This window comes from Anolis carolinensis, unplaced genomic scaffold (assembly GCF_035594765.1).
Source record: "Anolis carolinensis isolate JA03-04 unplaced genomic scaffold, rAnoCar3.1.pri scaffold_9, whole genome shotgun sequence".
NCBI lineage: Eukaryota > Metazoa > Chordata > Lepidosauria > Squamata > Dactyloidae > Anolis > Anolis carolinensis.
Window position 1 is genome coordinate 5,900,926 of NW_026943820.1, and position 21,506 is coordinate 5,922,431.

General features: G+C 44.7%; 1 protein-coding gene across 3 annotated transcripts; it reads left to right on the forward strand.

Moving 5' to 3' along the window:
• Position 1: 1 nt before the first annotated feature.
• Positions 2-19,185, forward strand: LOC100561194 (carbohydrate sulfotransferase 6). 3 transcript variants are annotated; one of them, XM_062961785.1, is made up of 4 exons: positions 2-198; positions 2,542-2,717; positions 2,811-2,939; positions 17,609-19,185. In XM_062961785.1, the coding sequence occupies exons 1-4, from the start codon at positions 17-19 to the stop codon at positions 18,841-18,843; spliced, it is 1,722 nt and encodes a 573-aa protein (XP_062817855.1). In that variant the 5' UTR covers positions 2-16; the 3' UTR covers positions 18,844-19,185. The 3 variants fall into 3 exon arrangements, with proteins under 3 accessions (XP_062817855.1, XP_008118825.3, XP_062817856.1); XM_008120618.3 differs by lacking the exons at positions 2-198; positions 2,542-2,717; positions 2,811-2,939 and adding an exon at positions 11,259-11,400; XM_062961786.1 differs by lacking the exons at positions 2-198; positions 2,542-2,717; positions 2,811-2,939 and adding an exon at positions 14,551-14,834.
• Positions 19,186-21,506: the final 2,321 nt, after the last annotated feature.

The window sequence follows — 21,506 nt, forward strand, 5'->3', positions numbered from 1 at the left end:
CCGGACAAATCGGCCCATGAGCCGTTCCGATTGGCTGGCCGTCGATAACCACGCCCCTTTTCCGGTCCTTTGCGTTGTCGTGGAGACAGAGCCGCGCCATGGCCGGGAGCAGGCGCAGCGCGGTGGCCGCTCTGGGACTCTTCCTCCTAGGCCTGCTGGTCGTCCTCGCGCCGCTGCTGGTGGCCTACCGGAGCCACGGTGAGGCTTTTACGGCCGGAATCACTGGGTTGCTGTGAGTTTTCCAAGCTGTATAGCCATGTTCCAGAAGCATTCTCTCCTGACATTTCACCCACATCTATGGCAGGCATCCTCAGAGGTTGTGAGGTCTGTTGAAAATTAGGCATGTGGGGTTTATATACCTGTGGGAGAAATAACTCTTGTCTGTTGGAGGAAAGTGTGAATGTTGCCACTGGCCAGCATGATTAGCATTGAATGGTCTTGCAGCTTCAAAGCCTGGCTGCTTCCTGCCTGGGGGAAACCCATGAAAATGAACACAATCTGGCTTACCAGTATTTAAACAACTTTAGAATCAGGACAGTAAATAAAGAACAACACTCAGAAGACAAGGGAATTCCAGGCAGGAAACAATCAGGGCTTGCTAACACCTCCCGACAAAGGATTCCCCCAGGCAGGAATAAGCCAAGGCTATTCAGAGCTAATCATGGTGGCCAATTGCTATATTCACAGTTATGTACAGTAGAGTCTCACTTATCCAAGCTTAACGGGCCAGTAGAAGCTTGGATAAGCAAATATCTTGGATAATAAGGAGGGATTAAGGAAAAGCCTATTAAACATCAAATTAGGTTATGATTTTACAAATTAAGCACCAAAACATCATGTTATACAACAAATTTGACAGAAAAGGTAGTTCAATATGCAGTAATGTTATGTTGTAATTACTGTATTTATGAATTTAGCACCAAAATATCATGATACAGTAGAGTCTCACTTATCCAACACTCGCTTATCCAACGTTCTGGATTATCCAACGCATTTTTGTAGTCAATGCTTTCAAAATATCGTGATATTTTGGTGCTAAATTCGTAAATATAGTAATTACTACATAGCATTACTGCGTATTGAACTACTTTTTCTGTCAAATTTGTTGTATAACATGATGTTTTGGTGCTTAATTTGTAAAATCATAACCTAATTTGATGTTTAATAGGCTTTTCCTTAATCTCTCCTTATCATCCAACATATTCGCTTATCCAACGTTCTGCCGGCCCGTTTATGTTGGATAAGTGAGACTCTACTGTATATTGAAAACATTGACTACAAAAATGGCTTGGATAATCCAGAAGCTTGGATAAGTGAGACTCTACTGTATTTATTTATTTGTGATATTTCTGTCCCGCCTTTCTCAACCCTGAAGGGGACTCAAGTCGGCTTTACATGTAGGCAGCTATTCAATACCTTAAAAACAATACAAAATTAAAATAGACATTTAAAATAGAATAATAAAATATAATTAAAACAATTAGAGATATTTAAAACCATAAACTCACAAGTGATCACATAATCCACATTCATAATCCAGGCTGTTCCTATAGTCAATATACGTCAATCCATATCTGTTAACTGGCCTCCAACAGACAAGAGTTCTTTCTCCCACCCTGGACCTTCCACAGATATATAAACCCCACTTGCCTAATTTCCTACAGACCACAAAACCTCTGAGGATGCCTGCCATAGATGCAGGTGAAACATCAGGAGAGAATGCTTCTGGAACATGGGCACACAGCTTGGAAAACTTACAGCAACACAGTGATTCTGGCCCTGATAGCCTTCGACAACACAAGGCAGGGATTGTTTTTGCAATGAATGTTAAAACAGCGAGGCTCACCTGATATTGTCTCTGTTGTCTATTATTTTCTTTAGGCCAACTGGGATTATCTAGATTAGCAAAAAGGAAAAAAGGAAAAAGTATGGTATATAATATAATATAAAGTAAGTTATGTTATAGTAAACGACAGGAACGGAGTTACGATCAATCATCAGGTTTATTTAAACCCAATTTAGATTTGAGACAATTTTGAATCATATGTATTTACCTGTACAGTTGGAATATATAAACTGATACTACAATCATAATATATAAGTGACTATATCACTATAGAAGTATATAACTATAACTTACTTTATATTATATTATATACCATACTTTTCCTTTTTTCCTTTTTGCTGTATATAATAGACATCTGTGCATATAGCTGTAGCATTATCTAGATTAGGCCTGAACAAACTTCAGATCTCCAGGTGTTTTGGACTCCAAGAATCGTGGGAGTTGAAGTCCAAACACCTGAAGGGCCAGAGTTTGCCCAGGCCTGTTCTATATGGTCAACCTCTTTACATAAGGATGACTCATTTTTTGACTGCAGTTTTTATCCGGTTTCTCAGTGTTCATCTGTCATACGTTTTATTGTGGTTTGCAAAGTTATTACATTTGAAAAGTCATTCTAGAAAAGTAAAATAAAATCTCAAAAAAAAAGAATAAAATATCCTCCCTCCCTGCCTGCCCACCTGCCTTCTTCTTGGCAGGTTTCTGGCTGAAGCGGAGCAGCTACGAGGAGCAGCCCAACGTCCGCTTCCAGCACGAGGTTCTGTTCACGGGGCTCCTGGCTGGAGAGGACGGCAGTGGCGGCTTCGTGGGATGGAGCTCCTTTGCAGCTTGCAACCGGCTCCTGGGCGACCGCCTACGCCTCCCACTCCTCTCGGTAGGAAAGCAGCCCCTTCCTTTCCTCTTTTTTCCACAGTGGGCAGCCAGGCCTATCTCTCTGCCTGCTTCCACCCTTTCCTTTGTTCCTTAGGCCCGGGAGGAGGACTCGAACCAGGACGGCCTGATGGACCGGCTCCACTTCCGCTTGGAGCTCCCTCTGCGGCCCTCAGAGCAAGTCGTGGGCGTCCAGCTCTTGCTGACCTTCTCCTACCGGCTGCAGGTGAGGAATCCGGAGTGTGATTGTTCATCTCACTTCGAATGGCTCTTTTTCACAACACAATTATAGTGCAATATTCCACTTTAATTGTTATGACAACATCCTATGAAAATCTGGGTTTATAGTTTGCTGAGGCACTACCGGTTAAAGGTTTTCATCTGACATTAAATCCATTCGTGACCGACTCTGGGGGTTGGTGCAAATCTCCATTTCTAGGCCGAAGAGCTGGCGTTGTCCATAGACACCTCCAAGGTCATGTGGCCGGCATGACTGCATGGAGCGCTGTTACCTTCCCGCCGGAGTGGTACCTATTGATCTACTCACATTTGCATGTTTTTGAACTGCTAGGTTGGCAGGAGCTGGGGCTAACAGCAGGAGCTCATTCTGCTCCCGGGGCCTGAACCTGGGACCTTTTGGTCTGCAAGTTCAGCAGCTCAGCACTTTAACACACTGTGCCACCAGGGGGCCCTCAAGAGGCACTACAACTCCCCCTAAAACTCCTCCCTAAGCTATGTCTCAGATTTCCATAGGATGTTGTCGTGCCAGTTAAAATGGAATCACAGCTGTGCAGGGTGAGAGTCCTAAAACCAACTTTTTAGATAGATAACTTAAGGTTGGCGCTGTTATAGTTAGTAGTCATGTATAATAATAAATAACCTGTTATTCGGCACAAGAACTGTCACTCAAAGGTATCTTAAACAGAGAAGAGGATTATTTATTTATTTACTACATTTATATCCCGCTCTTCTCACCCCAAAGAGGACTTAGAGCGGCTTACAAATCAAATGTACATACAATATATTACTAGCATAGCACAATATAAGCATTAAATTACTATATATACCATTATACGGTAATATTATTAGTAATATTACATTTAATATATAATATATAATTAATATTATTATATTGTATTATTATTAGTATAATATTGTATTACATTATAATATTAATGTAATATACATTATATTACAGTATATATGTATAAATAATTGTATATTATATATATATGTATATAAAATTAGCATAGCATGTTGCTGTGACACAGGAGAAAAGATTAATTGAACACTAACTCTGCCTCGACTGACGGTGCTGACAATGACCACCTTAACTTATTGGTATAGCCATATTTTTATATTATTAGATTTTATACAGATTTTAACTGCTTAATGTGTTATTTATGAGGCCTGACTGACTACATTCTCTTGCTAAGGTTGTTTTTATTTGTTCATTGTAATCTATTTATTCTGTTAATTTGAATTATTTGTTTATCTTGCCCATTTTTGCATGATTTGCTTATTTGATGCTGCACATGACACTGAATGTTTACCATTTTCCTTTTGGAAGCTGCCCTAAGAGAAGGCGGGTTAGAAATACAATTTTATTATTATTTGTTATTATCTTTTGACTCAGCTTTAAAAGTTTTATATGTTTGATGTTTTTAAAGTTATTGCCCACAGATGGTGTTATGGTTGAGCCTTCGGGCTGCGGTTATAGAAGAAGGGGTCATAAGACTCCTCGAGAGTCAGACTCCTTCGAGGAGCGTGAAAGAAAGCGGCTCCGGGATTTGTTTGCAGAACCGACAGATGAGGACTCATTTGAGGGTTTTTCTGAGGGTTTGGTGGAAGAGATGGCCAGCTCGGAGGAGGATGACATGGAATGGACTCGTGTGAGGGAGGATTTGGGTGTTGGGGAAACAGGCAATGAAAGCATGGGAGGTGATTGGCGGGTTGCAGGATCAGACCCATGGACTGGCTGGAGGGATGGAGCGGGATCCACAGCTGGGGATGCTGTGGGGCGTAGTCAAAGGTGCTTAAGCTCTGATGAGGATGATGATGTTGGGGCGCCTGGAATTGGGATGGCAGCTGACAGCGATGATGAGCTTGAACTGGGATAAAATGGGGTTTGGGATCAATGTCTAATTGCATTGGGCAAGGTAATCTGGACGGACGCTTGGGCTTTTGTTGGGGAACTTCCTGAAGACGGGTGTGATTCGCTACTGGATACGTAAGTTTACCAAGGACACTGGGCATCGACGGCGGGAGGAACTGTGCGGGGTTTTTCTCTGTGCAACTTGTGTTTAATCTCGATAGCTTGGACCTCCGTCGTCTTTTTGACGGGCAATACCTACTCACACTGGATTGACGCTGGACTGACTGACTTCGATTCCGGATTATCCCTTCTGCTGGCTATCGGTGAGACCTTTGGATTCCTTGACGACTACGCTTGGCTAAAGACCTCTGGACCGGATTGGGACCCTGCTGACTGCCGTTACCCTGACTGCTGTGCCTGGACCTGGATATCGTTGGCCGCTGAATCTTAAGCTGAATCCTGACTACGACCACGCTTTTCGTTCGCTGCAGGAAGGAATAAACAAGCCTGGTTTATTCCCCTGCTGTTTCTGAATAGCAGAGAGGAATCTGCCACCAGTCTGTTGTTTACATTCTCACTCCTGTTGATCCTCTTTTGTTTGCATTGTTTGCCAGGCTGAAGTAAGCACTTTTGATTTAATCCGGATTATACTTCTGTTTAACCCGGTTTATCCATTTGAACCATTTAAGCTCAAACTGAGCTGTTTTTTTTTGTTACTTATCACACTGAAGTCAAGTGTTTGCCCTGTTCTTTGTTTCCTACGGGCGTTTTTTAGTTCTGTAACCTCAATAAACTGAGTTTTGTTTTACTTGCTGGCGTTCTGTCTCTGACAGATGGACTTCAGACATTAAAGAGTTTGCCGAAACTACCATCTGTTTCAGTGGCTTGCTCTTTAAAGCAGCAGAGGCTGTTTAAGGCCTTCTCCACCTCCCTTCTCCCCCATCTTCTGTTGCAGAGGATGTCTACCTTTGTGATGCAGAGCATGGCTCTCCTGCAGGCCTCGTCGCCCATCCCAGGGTCCCGGATCTATGCCAGCGGGGAGCTGAGGCTGCGCCAAAGGCAGCCCCTGGGCCACAGTGGCCTGGACCGCAGATACAATGTGAGTGAGTGGCCTCTGGAGCAGCCAGGCTCAAGGCAAGGCAAGGGGGGGGGGGCTTCATGGAGGGCTTGACCCCCCTCTCCCATATAAGTCAAGTCTGGAAAATAAGCCCTAGCCAGGCGCTCGTAGTCATATAAGCCCAAACCCGGATATATTTATTTATTTATTTACTTACTACATTTATACCTTGCCCTCTCTCACTCAAAGCTGCTTACAAGTTGTATTTACATACAATATATTATATTTATTATTTATTTATTTCTATCATTTCTACCCCGCCCTTCTCACCCGCAGGAATTCAGGGCGGCTTACAGACTGGCAATTTATGCCAATACATCATAGTACAATAAAATACACATTAAAACAGTTAAAACAATTATGATATACAATATACAAAATTTAAAATAGTGCAAAGTGCTTATGCCATTCGTCCACCAGACCTTGTACAAAAACCTTTATTCCAGACCAAGTCGAAGCCAGTAAAGACTTATTCTTTAAACGCTTGCGCGCATAGCCAGAACTTCAGTTTCAGTTTATATCATTAGCATAGCACAATAATAGCATTATATATTACTATATTGCACTATACCACTATACTGTAATATTATTAGTAATATTACATTTAATATATAATATATAATTAATATTATTATATTGTGTTATTATTAGTATTATATTGCGTTACATTATAATATTATGGATATAAGCTCCAGTTCACACACACACATGGGATGGACACATTGAATTATTATTATTATAACTTTATTTTTGTGCCCCGCCTCAATCTCCCCGAAGGGACTCGGGACGGCTAACATGGGACCAAGCCCAGAACAATTACAACAGAACAAAATAGAATGCATACAGAACTAACGTAGTAAAGCAATAAAGTAATAACAGTAGCATAATAAAACATAATATAAAAAAACAGCACAAAAACTTAAACACAGGTGAGCTGGGCCAAAAGTGCCAACAGTGACAATGATAAAACCCGTGGTGTGAGGTAGATAGATAAAGTGCTGCATATTGTTTTCATTACTTTTCTATCCTTCCATGGTTTTATTTGTATAATTGTGCTTGAATCCGTTTTATTTGATTGTTATACTCTTATTGTTATTTTACTGTTTTGTTTTCTATTTTAACTTTTTTACACTTTGTTTCTTTTGGGTTTGGCCCCATGTTAGCCGCCCCGAGTCCCTTTAGGGAGATGGTGGCGGGATACAAAAATAAGTTGTTTAAGTTGTTTAGGAAGAGACCCGGGGTGGGAAATAATGAAGTTATAACACAATAATATAAATATAAATATGAATGAATAATAATATTGACATTAACAATACTTTATTAAAATAAAATAAGAATAAAATAAATTACACTATGTAACACAGTTTTTGTTTCTGGGTTATAAATGTCATTTCCTAATTGGTTCTATCACAAAAACAGAGAAAAAGTTTATTCAACTGCAAAAACTTTTGTTTTTTTCTGAGGGAGGGACATCTTGCACCACATTTGGGTATTGTTTTTCGATAAATATCTGAGAAATGTCTCCAGCAATTCAACATAGTTTGTGGCACCCATAAAAATGATAGCAACTACTTTCAAAGCAAGGACCGCACAGGAAGTAATACTTTCAAACCAGGAACAGAATGTACTTGTCCATATGCCAAATGCGTGCCTTTGGACAAGAGCTGAATGCCTATTTGTGTAAACCAGGCAATGGCAAACATCGCCCCCCCAAGTATTTTGGACTTTCACTCCCATAAAACAGCTATTAGACTGTTAGGATAAACTGAAGGTTTATTGCTGAAGGGCCAGTCAGATGACATGACTGTATTTGAATAAATGTGGATGGAAAAAATAAGACATCCCCTGAAAATAAGCCCTAATGTGTCTTTTGAAGCAAAAATAAATATAAATAAATATAGGGATCTCAGGCATCTTAGAATAAACATAAAACAACGCAAATTAGAACCATGTAAAATGCAATAAAATATAAGAATTAAAATCCTATTTGGGTCATTAAAAGCATTAAATATTAACATATTTTATCAGTTTTATACTTATTTATGCAATGCTTTTGACATGAAATATAAATATATTAAATGCATTATATTAACTTTACCCATCATAGATTTATTAAGAATACTAGCTGTGCCCAGCCACGCGTTGCTGTGGCAAAGTGTGGTGGTATGGGAAACAAAGTACAGTAGAGTCTCACTTATCCAAGCTAAACGGGCCGGCAGAAGCTTGGATAAGCAAATATCTTGGATAATAAGGAGGGATTAAGAAAAAGCCTTTTGAACATCAAATTAGGTTATGATTTTACAAATTAAGCACCAAAACTTCATGTTATACAAAAAATTTGACAGAAAAAGTAGTTCAATATGCAGTAATGTTATGTTGTAATTACTTTATTTACGAATTTAGCACCAAAATATCACAATATATTTAAAACATTGGCTACAAAAATGGCTTGGATTATCCAGAGGCTTGGATAAGCGAGGCTTGGATTAGTGAGACTCTACTGTATTGACGAATTGGTAATAGTAAATGTTATTTCCTAAAGCCTTTGAATATACAATATTTCTGGTTGTTCCTTTTTTTTGTCTGTTGGAGGCAAGTATGAATGCTACAATTAGCAAGGCCTAAAGGGGACAGGGCCTCCCTTTCTGAATGGCAGATAGGGGAGAACAGCTCTTCCTCGTCCTCTGTAAATTGGGCTTTGTTTTTCTAGGTTTTTTTTTATTGAAAGACATAGATTGGATGATTATGTCTTTTGTGGCCAAATTTGGTGTGATTTGGTTTAGTGGTTTTGTTGTTTACTCCATGGGGAAATACACATTACATTTTTTTATATATAGACTAGCTGTGCCCGGCCACGCGTTGCTGTGGCTTAGTCTGGTGGTGTTGGTCAGTCTACATTAGGTTGTATTTATGCTGTGACCTCCACCCTTCTTTATACTCACATTAGAAGTAGTATTTGAAGTCTGTTACCTTCTTCAATTTTTGTGTTGATTGATAATTGCTTGAGATCCCTGTTGTCTTTGGTTTGTTGTTAATCGTGATGTCTGATTCTGCTGAGTGCGGTTTACATCTTATTGTGGTACACTAGTCTTTTTTTTTGCCTGTGTAGGTGTTTATTATTGTTGTTGCTGTAGTGGTCATGAAGGCTGGATAAGTTAGATGCTACTGTATTGTTTTTTGGAGGCCCAGTGTAGCACTGACTGGCCTCTCAGCCTCAGTGCCTGGCTGCTTCTTGCCTGTGATGGTGTAGATTGTTATTGTTGTCATTGTTATTATTGTAATTGTTTTTTTGGAGGCCAAGTGTGAATGTAGGGATTGGGGAGATGGATGAGCACTGAATGGCCTTGTAGCCTCAGTGCATGGCTGATTCTTGCCTGTGTAGGTGTTTATTATTAGTGGGTGAGTGGATAGATAGATGAGTGGATGGATAGATAGAGTGGGTGCTCTCCTTGTTTCCTTTATTCCTATGCTGTTCCCTTTCTCTGCTCCGATCCTGAGCTCACTGATAAGAACACACTGGTCAGAAAGGAGGGTAAATATAACCGGATCAATGGTTTTCTCTCCCTTTTGCTCTTGGCCTTCCGGGCAGAGAGGGAGGGCTCTTGTCCTTGGTATTCCTTCGCTTCCCTTCCCTCCCTCCTTTCTTCGTTCTATCTGTCCCAGCCTTTCCTGTCTGCGGAGCCATGGAACTGAGTCAGTGGGTTGGATGGTGGGGAAAGGGAGAAGGAAGAGGCCTCTAATTGAAATGCATGGACTCCATGCCATGGGGTGCTGGAATTTGTAGTTTGCATACAGTCCAACCCCTTTCTTTCTTTCTGTCATGGAGGAAGAACCCACCCAAACCTCTCAGACAGATGGCCATCCGGTTTAGTTGTGTTGTTATAGTCACAATGCGTTGTTGTGAGTTTTTTGGATCCAGATTGTCAAAAATAGTTTATTGTGGTTTTGTGGTTTTGTGGTGTGGTTGTGTTGTTACAACTGGGAGGCAAGGCTTTTGCGTTGTGTTGTCAAATTTTGTATTTCTGGGGCGTTTAATTGTGTTGTTATAGTCACGATGCGTTGTTGTGAGTTTTGTGGGTCCGGATTGTGGTTTTGTGGTGTGGTTGCGTTATTACAACCAGGAGGTAAGGCTTTTGCGTTGTGTTGTCAAGTTTTGTATTTCTGGGGCATTTAGTTGTGTGCCAAGTTTTGTATTTCTGGGGCGTTTAGTTGTGTTGTTATAGTCACGATGCATTGTTGTGAGTTTTATGGGTCCGGATTGTGGTTTTGTGGTGTGGTTGTGTTCTTACAACCGGGAGGGAAGGCTTTTGCGTTGTGTTGCCAAGTTTTGTATTTCTGGGGTGTTTAGTCGTGTTGTTATAGTCACGATGCGTTGTTGTGAGTTTTGTGGGTCGGGATTGCGGTTTTGTGGTGTGGTTGTGTTGTTGTAACCAGGAGGCAATGCTTTTGCATTATGTTGCCAAGTTTCGTATTTCTGGGATGTTTAGTTTTGTTGTTATAGTCACTGCGCCCGCAACTTTATCCTTTTATATATATAGATTGCCTGAGTATATTATCTTGAGGTTATTGGCAGTTTCTGGTTTCATAGAGATCTGCAAAGAACTCTGCTTGTACAGGACGAAGCCTCGCTTTTCTTGCCTCTTGGCTGCTGCCCAGTGAAGCTGGAACGACTTGTTCCCTACTGTTTAGAGGGTCTTCTGAGCAGCTGGAAGGGCACTGAGGGGCTTTGGCCACAATCAGAAACAAAAGGCAAAAGACAACCTTGGCAAGAAGCGGAGGCCTTGTTCCTGCAGCTGAAATGGTTCGCTGGCCAATTTCTTGTTCTGTGGCCATTCTTGCCTTCCAATTCCCAATCCTCTTGCCATGACAGGTGTCTGTGATCAACGGCACAAGCCCATTTGCCCAGGACTACGACCTTGTGAATATTGTGGCCGCATATGAAGAGCGAAACGGTCAGTTTTCCTCTCATCTCTTCCTCCCTGAGTTGGCTCCAGTTTTCTTGTGCCCTGAGGGGTATGGAGGGCTTCTTTCAGGTCTATCTGGGCCGGGAAGTCCTCCAAGGCCTCTGCTGTTTGCCTTGCAGTCTCCACGGTTTTCTCGAGCCCCGTCCCGCTCTGGTCCATCGGAAGAGCCCCCGAGCAGCCCTTTGTGATCGAGGTAGTAATCCGCTACCCCTTGGAAGTCATTGCATATCCTTTCCTGTCTCCCCCTTGTGACATTGGGTGGTGGGTGGCCTGAATTTCCTGTCCCAAACAGTCCTTGACTCCTGCTACGTATCAGCCCGGTTTCTGGGAGATGGTCAAGTTTGCTTGGATCCAGTACGTCAGCCTTCTGCTGATCTTCCTTTGGATATTTGACCGAATAAAAATCCTTTTCTTCGGAGATCAAGGGATCGCCAGGGTCCCGACGCTGCAGAGCCTTTCTGCGTTGCCTCAGAAGGAGCACCAGTCCTGAGCAAGCTCTGGAGAAGGCCAGGTAAATGGAGGGGTGGCACTGTCTGTGTTGAGAAGTGTAATGAAGTATGAATTTTTAGTATACAAATGTTATGTTTAATTGTGGGTTTGTGTTTTAAAAGGGTAAGAATTACAGTTACTGCATCTCAGCACTCAGAGGCTGATTGCCATGGAGAAGTGGGCGGAGCCAACTGCTGTTTTGCTGAAGAAGTGCAGAGTCTTAAAAAAAAGAGGGTCAGTCTGTGCTCTGATGAGGCACAGGAAAGATTGATCCTGGTTGAAGGGATCAAGGGAGACTCAATTGGTCATTTTGAGTCAGTTTAATGTAAGTTTGATGACTTATTTGGCATAATCTGTGTCCTGGTAGGGAACAGAGAGTCTGTGATAGCTTATCACAGGGGTGACTATGTTATAAAAGTGAAGAGGAGTAAGGTTTAACTACCTTAAGTAAAAGAGGTAATCTTTTAGAGAGTTGATTCATCTTATTCTGAAATTGTAACTGTTAATAAAAAAACCTCTACGTGAGAAACAATACTGTAACCACTAAGCTCTGTGCCTGAATAAACTTGTTCTTGTTTTTCCAACATCGAAGCCCCTGGGGACAAGGGCGGGGTAGAAATATCGGAAATAAATATATATTCTGTACTAAGTACGCTACCATCTAAAGTGAATGAAAAGAAGAAAGAAGTAAAAGTAAAAGGTCTCCTCCCTGAGTCATTTGGTGGTTGCATCTTCCCAAATTAGTGGCAGTCATAATCATTATCCCTTTACAATTTGGTGGCAGTAATAATTAGACCCCCACCCTTGCCTGAAAGAACCTGTCGTTAATTAAACAGTCTTCACAGGAGGCGTGGGACCATGGGACACGATTTCCCTCTGCTGTTGCGGATGAAGGTTTTGTGAGAGGGGAGGACGCTTGTGCTACATCTTACAGCCTCATCACACTAGAGCAGGCATGGGCAAACTTTGGCCCTCCAGGTGTTTTGGACTTCAACTCCCACCATTCCTAATAGCCTCAGGCCCCTTCCTTTCCCCCCTCAGCCGCTTAGGTTAGGGTCATCAGCTGATGTTTCGATCTTGGCCTTAATTGCCTTTGTTCTGATGGCTTGCTCCTGGGCTGCAAAGATCAGGCCTTCTGTCTCCTTCTTCAGGGTCCCATTTGTGAGCCAGAGCAAGGTCTTCTCCTTATCAGCTTTTCCTTCAATTTTGTCAAGGAACTTTCCATGCAATGTTTTGTTGTGCCAGCTGTCAGCTCTAGTTTGTAGTGCGGTTTTCTTGTACTGGTTTTTTGTCTGCTGTGCTTTGAGGAGTTTCTGATTTTTGACTTCAATCAAAGCAGGTTCTTCACTTTGCTTTACATATTCTGCCAGGGCATGTTCTTCTTCTTTGACTGCTTGTATTATTATTATTGACACAACGACGTTGTATAACACAGCAAACAAGATAGATATGCTGGATTTCGTTTCACAAAACCACAAATCGAACACTTCCCAAGTGTCTAGGACTGTGTGATGTATTTTCAGATGATGCGTGCAGATCCCAGTTGGGTGGCCTTTTGCAGTTGGCAGATCGTAATTTTGTCAATGTCTATTGTTTCCAAATGCCGGCTGAGATCTTTTGGCACGGCACCCAGTGTGCCCATCACCACTGGGACCACCTGCACTGGTTTCTGCCAGAGTCTTTGAAGTTCAATCTTAAGGTCCTGATAGCGGCTGAGTTTTTCCTGTTGTTTTTCATCAATGCGACTGTCACCTGGGATGGCAACATCAATTATCCAAACCTTGTTCTTTTCCACAACTGTGATGTCTGATTTGTTGTGTTCCAGAACTTTGTCAGTCTGGATTCGGAAGTCCCACAGTATCTTTGCGTGTTCATTTTCCACGACCTTTGCTGGTTTGTGATCCCACCAGTTCTTTGCTGCTGGGAGGTGGTACTTGAGGCATAAGTTCCAATGGATCATTTGGGCCACACAATTGTGCCTCTGTTTGTAGTCTGTCTGTGCAATTTTCTTACAGCAGCTGAGGATATGATCAATGGTTTCGTTAGCTTCCTTGCACAGTCTGCATTTTGGGTCATCAGCTGATTTTTCAATCTTGGCCTTAATTGCATTTGTTCTGATGGCTTGCTCCTGGGCTGCAAGGATCAGGCCTTCTGTCTCCTTCTTCAGGGTCCCATTTGTGAGCCAGAGCCAGGTCTTCTCCTTATCAGCTTTTCCTTCAATTTTGTCAAGGAACTTTCCATGCAATGTTTTGTTGTGCCAGCTGTGAGCTCTAGTTTGTAGTGCGGTTTTCTTGTACTTTTTTTTGTCTGCTGTGCTTTGAGGAGTTTCTGATTTTTGACTTCAATCAAAGCAGGTTCTTCACTTTGCTTTACGTATTCTGCCAGGGCATGTTCTTCTTCTTTGACTGCTTGTATTATTATTATTATTATTATTATTATTATTAATTAATTAATTAATTAACATTGAGGCTGGGTGGCCATCTGTCAGGAGTGCTTTGCTTGTGCTTTTGGTGCACAAAGGCAGAAGAGGGTTGGACTAAATGGCTCAAGGGGTCTCTTCCAACCCTCTTTAATATTTTTATTATAGTTATAGGAGCCTCCGGTGGCCTAGGGGATAAAAGCCTTGTGACTTGAAGGTTGGGTTGCTGACCTGAAGGCTGCCAGGTTCGAATCCCACCTGCGGATGAGTATCAGCTCCATGCAGGGACATGAGAGAAGCCTCCCACAAGGATGGTAAAACATCAAAACATCCGGGCGTCCCCTGGGCAACGTCCTTGCAGACGGCCAATTCTCTCACTCCAGAAGCAACTCTGGTTGTTCCTGACACGAAAAAAATTTATGGTTATGATTATTTTTATTATGATTATTATTAACGTTGAGGCTATATTTGTTCCTGTTTTGTTTTTTTTACTTCAAAATAAGGTATGTGCAGTATGCATAGGAATTTGTTCATAGTTTTTTTTAAACTCCAGCGGTCTGAGGGACCGCAAACTGGCCCCCTGTTTAAAAAGTTTGGGGACCCTTGATTTATACCCATCCTGTAGCAAGGTCTTGGTGACAGTCAAACAAAATGCCCAAAAGCCTTTGGAAAAACCTCTGAGGTCAAGGCCTTTGTGGGAGGAGGGGCAGGGGGGCTCTTTGGGATCCTTGCCAGGAGGGAGGGGTCCAAGGCCAAGGCTCTCTCTTCCCTTTGCAAGGTCCTTGCAGGGTTAGCCGCTCTCCCTCCCCTTCTGGGCAAGGAAGCAAAGGAGGGGAAGGAGGAGAACCTGGAGGAAGGAAAGCAGCCCGCCCCCTCCCTCCTTCCCTCCCTCTCTTCCATCCCTTCCATCCCTGGGCTCAGCAGAGGTGGCCACGTCTGAAAGCGGCTCTTTGTCCGGACCTCAGCCGTGGTTCCCCCGCCTTGCTTTGGCTCGGCGCCCCGGGCTCAGGAGGGGCATCCATCCTCAGAGAGGCCAGGTGAGCCCCCACCCGGTGCTGGAAGCAGGGCTTCAGCCGTCCATCCAGGAGGGAGGGAGGAAAGAAGGGTCTAGGGAGGGACCCTGGTGAATGAGGGAGGACGAGCCCCCTTTACGGGAAAGGAATGCTGCGTAAACTTCTCCTGAGTGATGGCTAGGTCCCAGCTCCTGCCTTGGAGTGCCTTCCCTTCTTTCAAAGGCTCAACAGGCTTCTCAAAGATGAGAGAGAGAGAGAGAGGACACCTGGGAGAATTACCATCACCCTTCAGGACCAGGAACCTTCTTTTGCTGCAAGGCAGGCAGAGAGGAGGAGGAAGATGAGGAGGAGGAAAGGGCTTTCTTTGTGGAAAGGAGTGTAGTCTTTGCCTGGCTTTGCCTGCCGGAGCAAGCCCCGCTGGACTTTGCCTTTCAGCTACTATGTGTTGTCGAAGGCTTTCATGGCCGGGATAACAGAGTTGTTGTATGTTTCCCGGACTGTATGGCCATGTTCCAGAAGTCTTCTCTCCTGACGTTTCACCCACATCTATGGCAGGCATCCTCAGAGGTTGTGAGGTATACCTCTGAGGATGCCTGCCATAGATGTGGGCAAAACGTCAGGAGAGAAGACTTCTGGAACATGGCCATGAAAAGGTAAAGGTAAAGGTTTCCCCTGACATTAAGACCAGTCGTGTCCGACTCTGGGGGTTGTCCGTAGACACCTCCAAGGTCATGTGGCCATAGGCATGACTGCATGGAATGCCGTTACCTTCCCTTCAGAGCGGTACCAATTGATCTACTCACATTTGCATGTTTTCGAACTGCTAGGTTGGCAGAAGCTGGAGCTAACACCGGGTGCTCACTCTGCTCCCTTTTCCTCTTCTATTAGCTTCTTCCCTCCATTAGCCAAGCTGTTTACTCCTTCACCCCAACGCCTTTCCCCCCGCCATAATATCTCACACAGGGTGAAAAACCTTTGCTTTCCTCTGTAAACATATCTGTCGTCCCCTCTAACCTCCCCCCCCCTTCTTTCGTGGCTCTCCTTGAATTTCTGATCAGATGGGCTTGGCTGCTCCTGGCATCCTCTTCCAGCTGGTTTGTTGGCGAGGGGGGGGCTTTCTACACTGCTATACAAAATCCAGATTATCTGCTTTGAATTGCATTATATGACAGTGTAGACTCATAATCCAGTTCAAAGCAGATCATGTGGATTTTTTGCTTTGATAATCTTTATTTTATGGCTGTGTAGATTTGGTCGCTGTTTCTGAAGTTAGCTTTAAGACCATCGTTAAATGTCTTTTCCTGTCTGTCAACATTCTGTTTTCCGTTTTTGAGTTGAGAGTAGCGTAACTGCTTTGGGAGACAGTGATCAGGCATTTGGACAATGTGGACAGTCCAGTGGAGTTGATGGCATAGGAGCATCGCTTCAGTGCTGGTGGTCTTTGCTTCTTCTTCCAGCACGCTGACATTTGTCCACTTGTCTTCCCAAGAAATTTGCAGGATTTGCAACGTTCCAGGAGTTGAGTGTGACGTCTGTAAACAGTCCACGTTTCACAGGCGTATAACAGGGTTGAGAGGACAATAGCTTTATAAACAAGCACCTTGGTATCCCTTCAGATATCCCGATCCTCAAACACTCTCTGCTTCATTCGGAAAAATGCTGCACTCGCAGAGCTCAGGCGGTGTTGTATTTCAGTGTCAATGTTGACTTTTGTGGAGAAGTGGTTGCCAAGGTAGTGGAAATGCTCAACAATTTCTAACATTACACCATTAAGCTGCCTTTGTGGCATTGCAGAGGGATTGGCTGGTGAATGCCGGAAGAGCATTTGGTTTTCTTAATGTTCAGTGAGAGGCTGAGCTTCTTGTATGCTTCTGCAAAAGTGTTTAGAGTGGCTCGTAGGTCTTCTTAATGCACACAGACTATGTTATTATCAGCATATTGGAATTCTAGAACAGATGTTTTTTGGCTTTCAGTCTGATGAGGTTAAATAGTTTGCCATCTGTCTGATAGATGATTTCCACTCCGGTGGGAAGTTTCTCATCAACAAGATTAAGTATCATAGCGATGAAGATGGAAAATAAGGTTGGGGCAATAACACGTCCCTGTTTGATACCTGATTCCACCTTAAATGGGTCACTTTGGGAGCCATTGCTGTCCAAGACTGTTGCCATCATGTCATTGTGGAGGAGCTGCTAGATGTTCACAAGTTTGTCAGAGCATCTGATTTTTTGGAGGATAGTCTAAAGAGCATTGCGATTCACCATGTCGAATGCCTTTGCAAGGTCAATGAATGCCATGTACAAAGGTTTGATTTTGTTCCCTGCATTTTTCTTGGAGCTGCTGTGCAGTGAAGATCATGTCCGCTGTTCCTCTGGAGGGGCGGAAGCTGTTCTGGGATTCTGGGAGGGTGTCTTCTGAGACGGGTAGAAGGCGGTTTGCAAGGATTTTAGAAGGGAGATGCCTTGATAGGTTCCACAGTCTGTTCTTTCCCCTTTTTTGAAAATATACGGGTCAAGAATAGGTCTCTACAGTCATGTACGTATCCACCACAAGGATACTACACTTGGAAGGCTATCATACTCGGGACAACGAGGGATCGCCTAAGTAAGTAGAGTTGGGTAATCCGATTCAAAGCAGATAATCTGGACTCAGAAACTGGATTATATGGCAGTGTAGAAGGGGCCAGAGGGAGGAGGACTGCCTGCCTAAAAGGCCTTCCTTTTGTAGTCTCCCAATGACCACAATCGACTCCTTCTCTCTGTCTCTGTCTGTCTGTCTGTCTGTCTCTCTCCCCACAGCTGGGACCAGCTTCAGCAGCAGCAGCAGAATGGTGAGGCTGCGTGTGGGCAGCCCAGCCTTGGCCCTCTTCCTGGCTGCTCAAGTGGGGCTGCTGCTCTTCCTCTTCCTGTGCGCCCACCACAGGGGCCTCTTCCTTCCGCACCCGGGGGCTGAGCGCCCCTCCTCCTCCTCGCAGACCCACGTCCTGATCCTGTCCTCCTGGCGGTCTGGTTCCTCCTTTGTGGGGCAGCTCTTCAGCCAGCACCCAGATGTTTTCTACCTGATGGAGCCGGCCTGGCATGTCTGGGCTGCCATGCACCAGAACGGGGCCTGGATGCTGCACATGGCGGCCAGAGACCTCATCCGCTCCGTCTTCCAGTGTGACCTGTCCGTCTTCGAAGCCTACCTGCCCGAGCGGCGGCGGAGGAATGTGTCGGCCCTCTTCCAGTGGGCAGTGAGCCGAGCCCTGTGCTCCCCGCCGGCCTGCGATTCCTTCCCACGCGAAGACATCACCGGAGAAGGCGCCTGCCGGACCCTGTGTGGCCGCTCGCCCTTGGCCAAAGCAGAGGAGGCGTGCCATAGCTATGGCCATGTTGTGCTGAAGGAGGTACGCTTCTTTGACTTGCGTGTCCTCTATCCACTGCTCACCGACCCCTCCCTCGACCTGCGCATCGTCCACCTGGTGCGCGACCCCCGAGCGGTGGCCAGGTCCCGCGAGCAGTCGGCCCGAGCACTCTCCCGCGACAATGGGATCGTGCTGGGCACCAACGGCACCGAGGTGGAGGACAGCCAGTTCCGGGTCCTGCGGGAGATCTGCCGCAGCCACGTCCAGATCTATGAGACGGCCACCCTGAAGCCCCCCCGCTTCCTGGAAGGCCGCTACTTGATGGTCCGGTTCGAGGACCTCGTGCGGAACCCCATCGGGGAAATCTCGGCCATGTATGACTTTGTCGGCCTGCGGCTGACCCCCAAACTCCAGGCCTGGATCCACAACATCACACACGGGGCTGGGCCAGGCCGGAGGAAGGAGGCCTTCCAGATCACCTCCCGAGATGCAGTCAACGTCTCCCAGGCTTGGAGGAACTCCCTCCCCTTCCAGAAAGTCAAGCAAGTGCAGGAGGCTTGCAAAGGCGCCTTCGGCATCCTGGGCTACCAAACAGTGGATTCCGAGAGAGAGCAGAAAGATTTGTCCATAGAACTGGTGTTGCCGCATCGAAAGAGCCAGTTCAGTTGGGCCTCACTGGGTGGGAGCTAAACGGGACATCACATCTCTCTGTTGTTTTGCTCATTCTCCAAACCACTGGAGCCTACTCATTTTGATGTCTGTAGTCATGGCTCCTTGTAGTTATGTACATGCAAAGAGATGGACTGAAGGGCTGGAACTGGTTCGCAGGGGCAAGCACTTGCACCCAGTCCTTTCTCTGAGATGCGCCACCCAATTCTTGGAAAACGAAAGAGACAGGAACAGATTCTGCCTGGCAAGGGAAAACAATGTGGGGATTTTAGAAAGCAGGCTTTGACATGCATAATGCTTCAATACAGAAGACACCTCTGTCACCTGGGAGAAAAGTGCAAATAGATTAACTGCAGTCTTTCATTTTCAGTCTTCCATTTATTTATTTTTTAAATCGCTTGTCTACATATGGTCACTGGCTCTGATTGCTGTGTATATTCAGGTTGTCTCTCACTTATGACAACTTTATCATGGTTTTACTGTTTTGGCAAAGCTTGTTCAGGTGGGGGGTAGTCCTGACCTCTCTCTGAGGCTGAGAGACTGCGACTTGCCCAGGGTCAACGGGGAGAGGAGGATCCATGGCCAAGTGGAGATTCGAACTTTAGTCTTAGAGCCATAGTGCAATGCTCAAAGTGCTATTGCAACAGATACAGGATGCAGAATTCCTGGCAGATGGCAATGCTTTACATAGGGAGGGGCTGGGAGGACCGTCATTCATTCACTCGCTCTCCAGATGCCAGTGGAAGTATAACTCCTAGAGGCCCTGTTGCATCTCAGCACTGGTTCACCTTGCTCTTAACACATACTCCGCCACAGCAGACTTGGTTTTTTCAGTTTGTTTATAAAAGATAGCAAAATCTTAATAAAAAGCAATAAAGAAAGCAGTAATCCAATTGCAAAGGCAATCTGCAGAATACAGTTCAAAGTCTTTGTAGAAAATAGTTCAAAGTCTCTAAAATAGCATATCAGTCCTGGAGAAACAAGGTAGCATGAGCTTCAAAATACAATCCAAACACAGAATCTAGGCAGGAACCCAAGCGAGGATCTATTTCTATGAGCAGAGACAAGGCAAGAATTAAGCTCCCAAAATCAATGTTGCTCTGTCTGAACTCTTCCCGTTTTGCTCTTTTTAACCATGCTTACAAGCTAGAAAAGCATTCCTCTGAGCTTTGGTTCCCACACGTTTATTAGAGATTCTCACAGAACGCCTGGGACCAACTTTTAACCTTAATCTTGTGTCTCTATCTAAGAAAAGCTCCTCTGCCTCACTGCCAGAGCCACCTGGACTTTGTTGATGTTCAAAATTCTGTGAAAGGTCACCCTTATCATTAACTTCAGTTTCCCTGCTAGTCTGCAGCCTTGCTAACAATTCAGAGCCTTCAACATTTCCTTGGTCAACCTGCTGAAGCCCAAATCCCCCTTCATCATCAGACTGAACCACAACAGGCCCAACAAGTGGTCTCGGGCAGGGCGAGGGTGGGCGGGAGGGTCACTGAAATGCCCTCAAGACCGGCCACCCAAAGGGATGCTACCTTCTTGATGCTCTGGAGCAAGTCTCATGCTGCTGCTCAGAAGGACACTGGTCCTGCTGGACATTCCAGTTACAAGACAGGTAAGTTAGGAATTGTGGGAGTTGAAGTCCAAAACACTTGGAGAGAGGGCCAGTGTTGGCACATGCCTATGCTAAAGCCACCCTGATCTCACTCCTTTGCATCCAGTTCTAACTCTGCTTCTGTTCCCTGCATCGTGGTTCATGGCAGCCAGCCAGTGTCTGGAAATAATAGGGAAGGTAGTCAAAGGCATTTAAAGTGCAGAGGGGTTCCCTCGGGGAGATGAGGGCAGGATACAAATAAAGATTATTATTATTGACACAATGATGTTGTATGACACAGCAAACAAGATAGATATGCTGGATTTCGTATCACAAAATCACAAGTCGAACACTTCCCAAGTGTTTAGGACAGTGTGATGTATTTTCGGATGATGCGTGCAGATCCCAGTCGGGTGGCCTTTTGCAGTTGGCAAATCGTAATTTTGTCAATGTCTATTGTTTCTCCTGCCAACCTAGCAGTTCGAAAACATGCAAATGTGAGTAGATAAATAGGTACCGCTCTGGCGGGAAGGTAATGGCGCTCCATGCAGTCATGCCGACCACATGACCTTGGAGGTGTCTTCGGACAACGCCGGCTCTTCGGCTTAAAAATTGAGATGAGCACCAACCCCCAGAGTCGGTCACGACTGGACTTAACGCCAGGGGAAAACCTTTACCTTTTATTGTTTCCAAATGCCGGCTGAGATCTTTTGGCATGGCACCCAATGTGCCGATCACCACCGGGACCACCTGCACTGGTTTTTGCCAGAGTCTTTGAAGTTCAATCTTAAGGTCCTGATAGCGGCTGAGTTTTTCCTGTTGTTTTTCGTCAATGCGACTGTCACCTGGGATGGCAACATCAATGATCCAAATATTTTTCTTTTCCACAACTGTGATGTCTGGTGTGTTGTGTTCCAGAACTTTGTCAGTCTGGATTCGGAAGTCCCACAGTATCTTTGCGTGCTCATTTTCCAATACTTTTGCAGGTTTGTGATCCCATCAGTTCTTTGCTGCTGGGAGGTGGTACTTGAGGCATAAGTTCCAATGAATCATTTGGACCACATAGTTGTGCCTCTGTTTGTAGTCTGTTTAT

Bases quoted from the DNA above. Each gene is read 5' to 3' on its own strand.
- LOC100561194 (XM_062961785.1), top strand. From the start codon at position 17: ATGAGCCGTTCCGATTGGCTGGCCGTCGATAACCACGCCCCTTTTCCG. The intron at 199-2,541 runs GTGAGGCTTTTA...TCTTCTTGGCAG, and splicing joins GGTGGCCTACCGGAGCCACG to GTTTCTGGCTGAAGCGGAGC. The intron at 2,718-2,810 runs GTAGGAAAGCAG...TTTGTTCCTTAG, and splicing joins TACGCCTCCCACTCCTCTCG to GCCCGGGAGGAGGACTCGAA.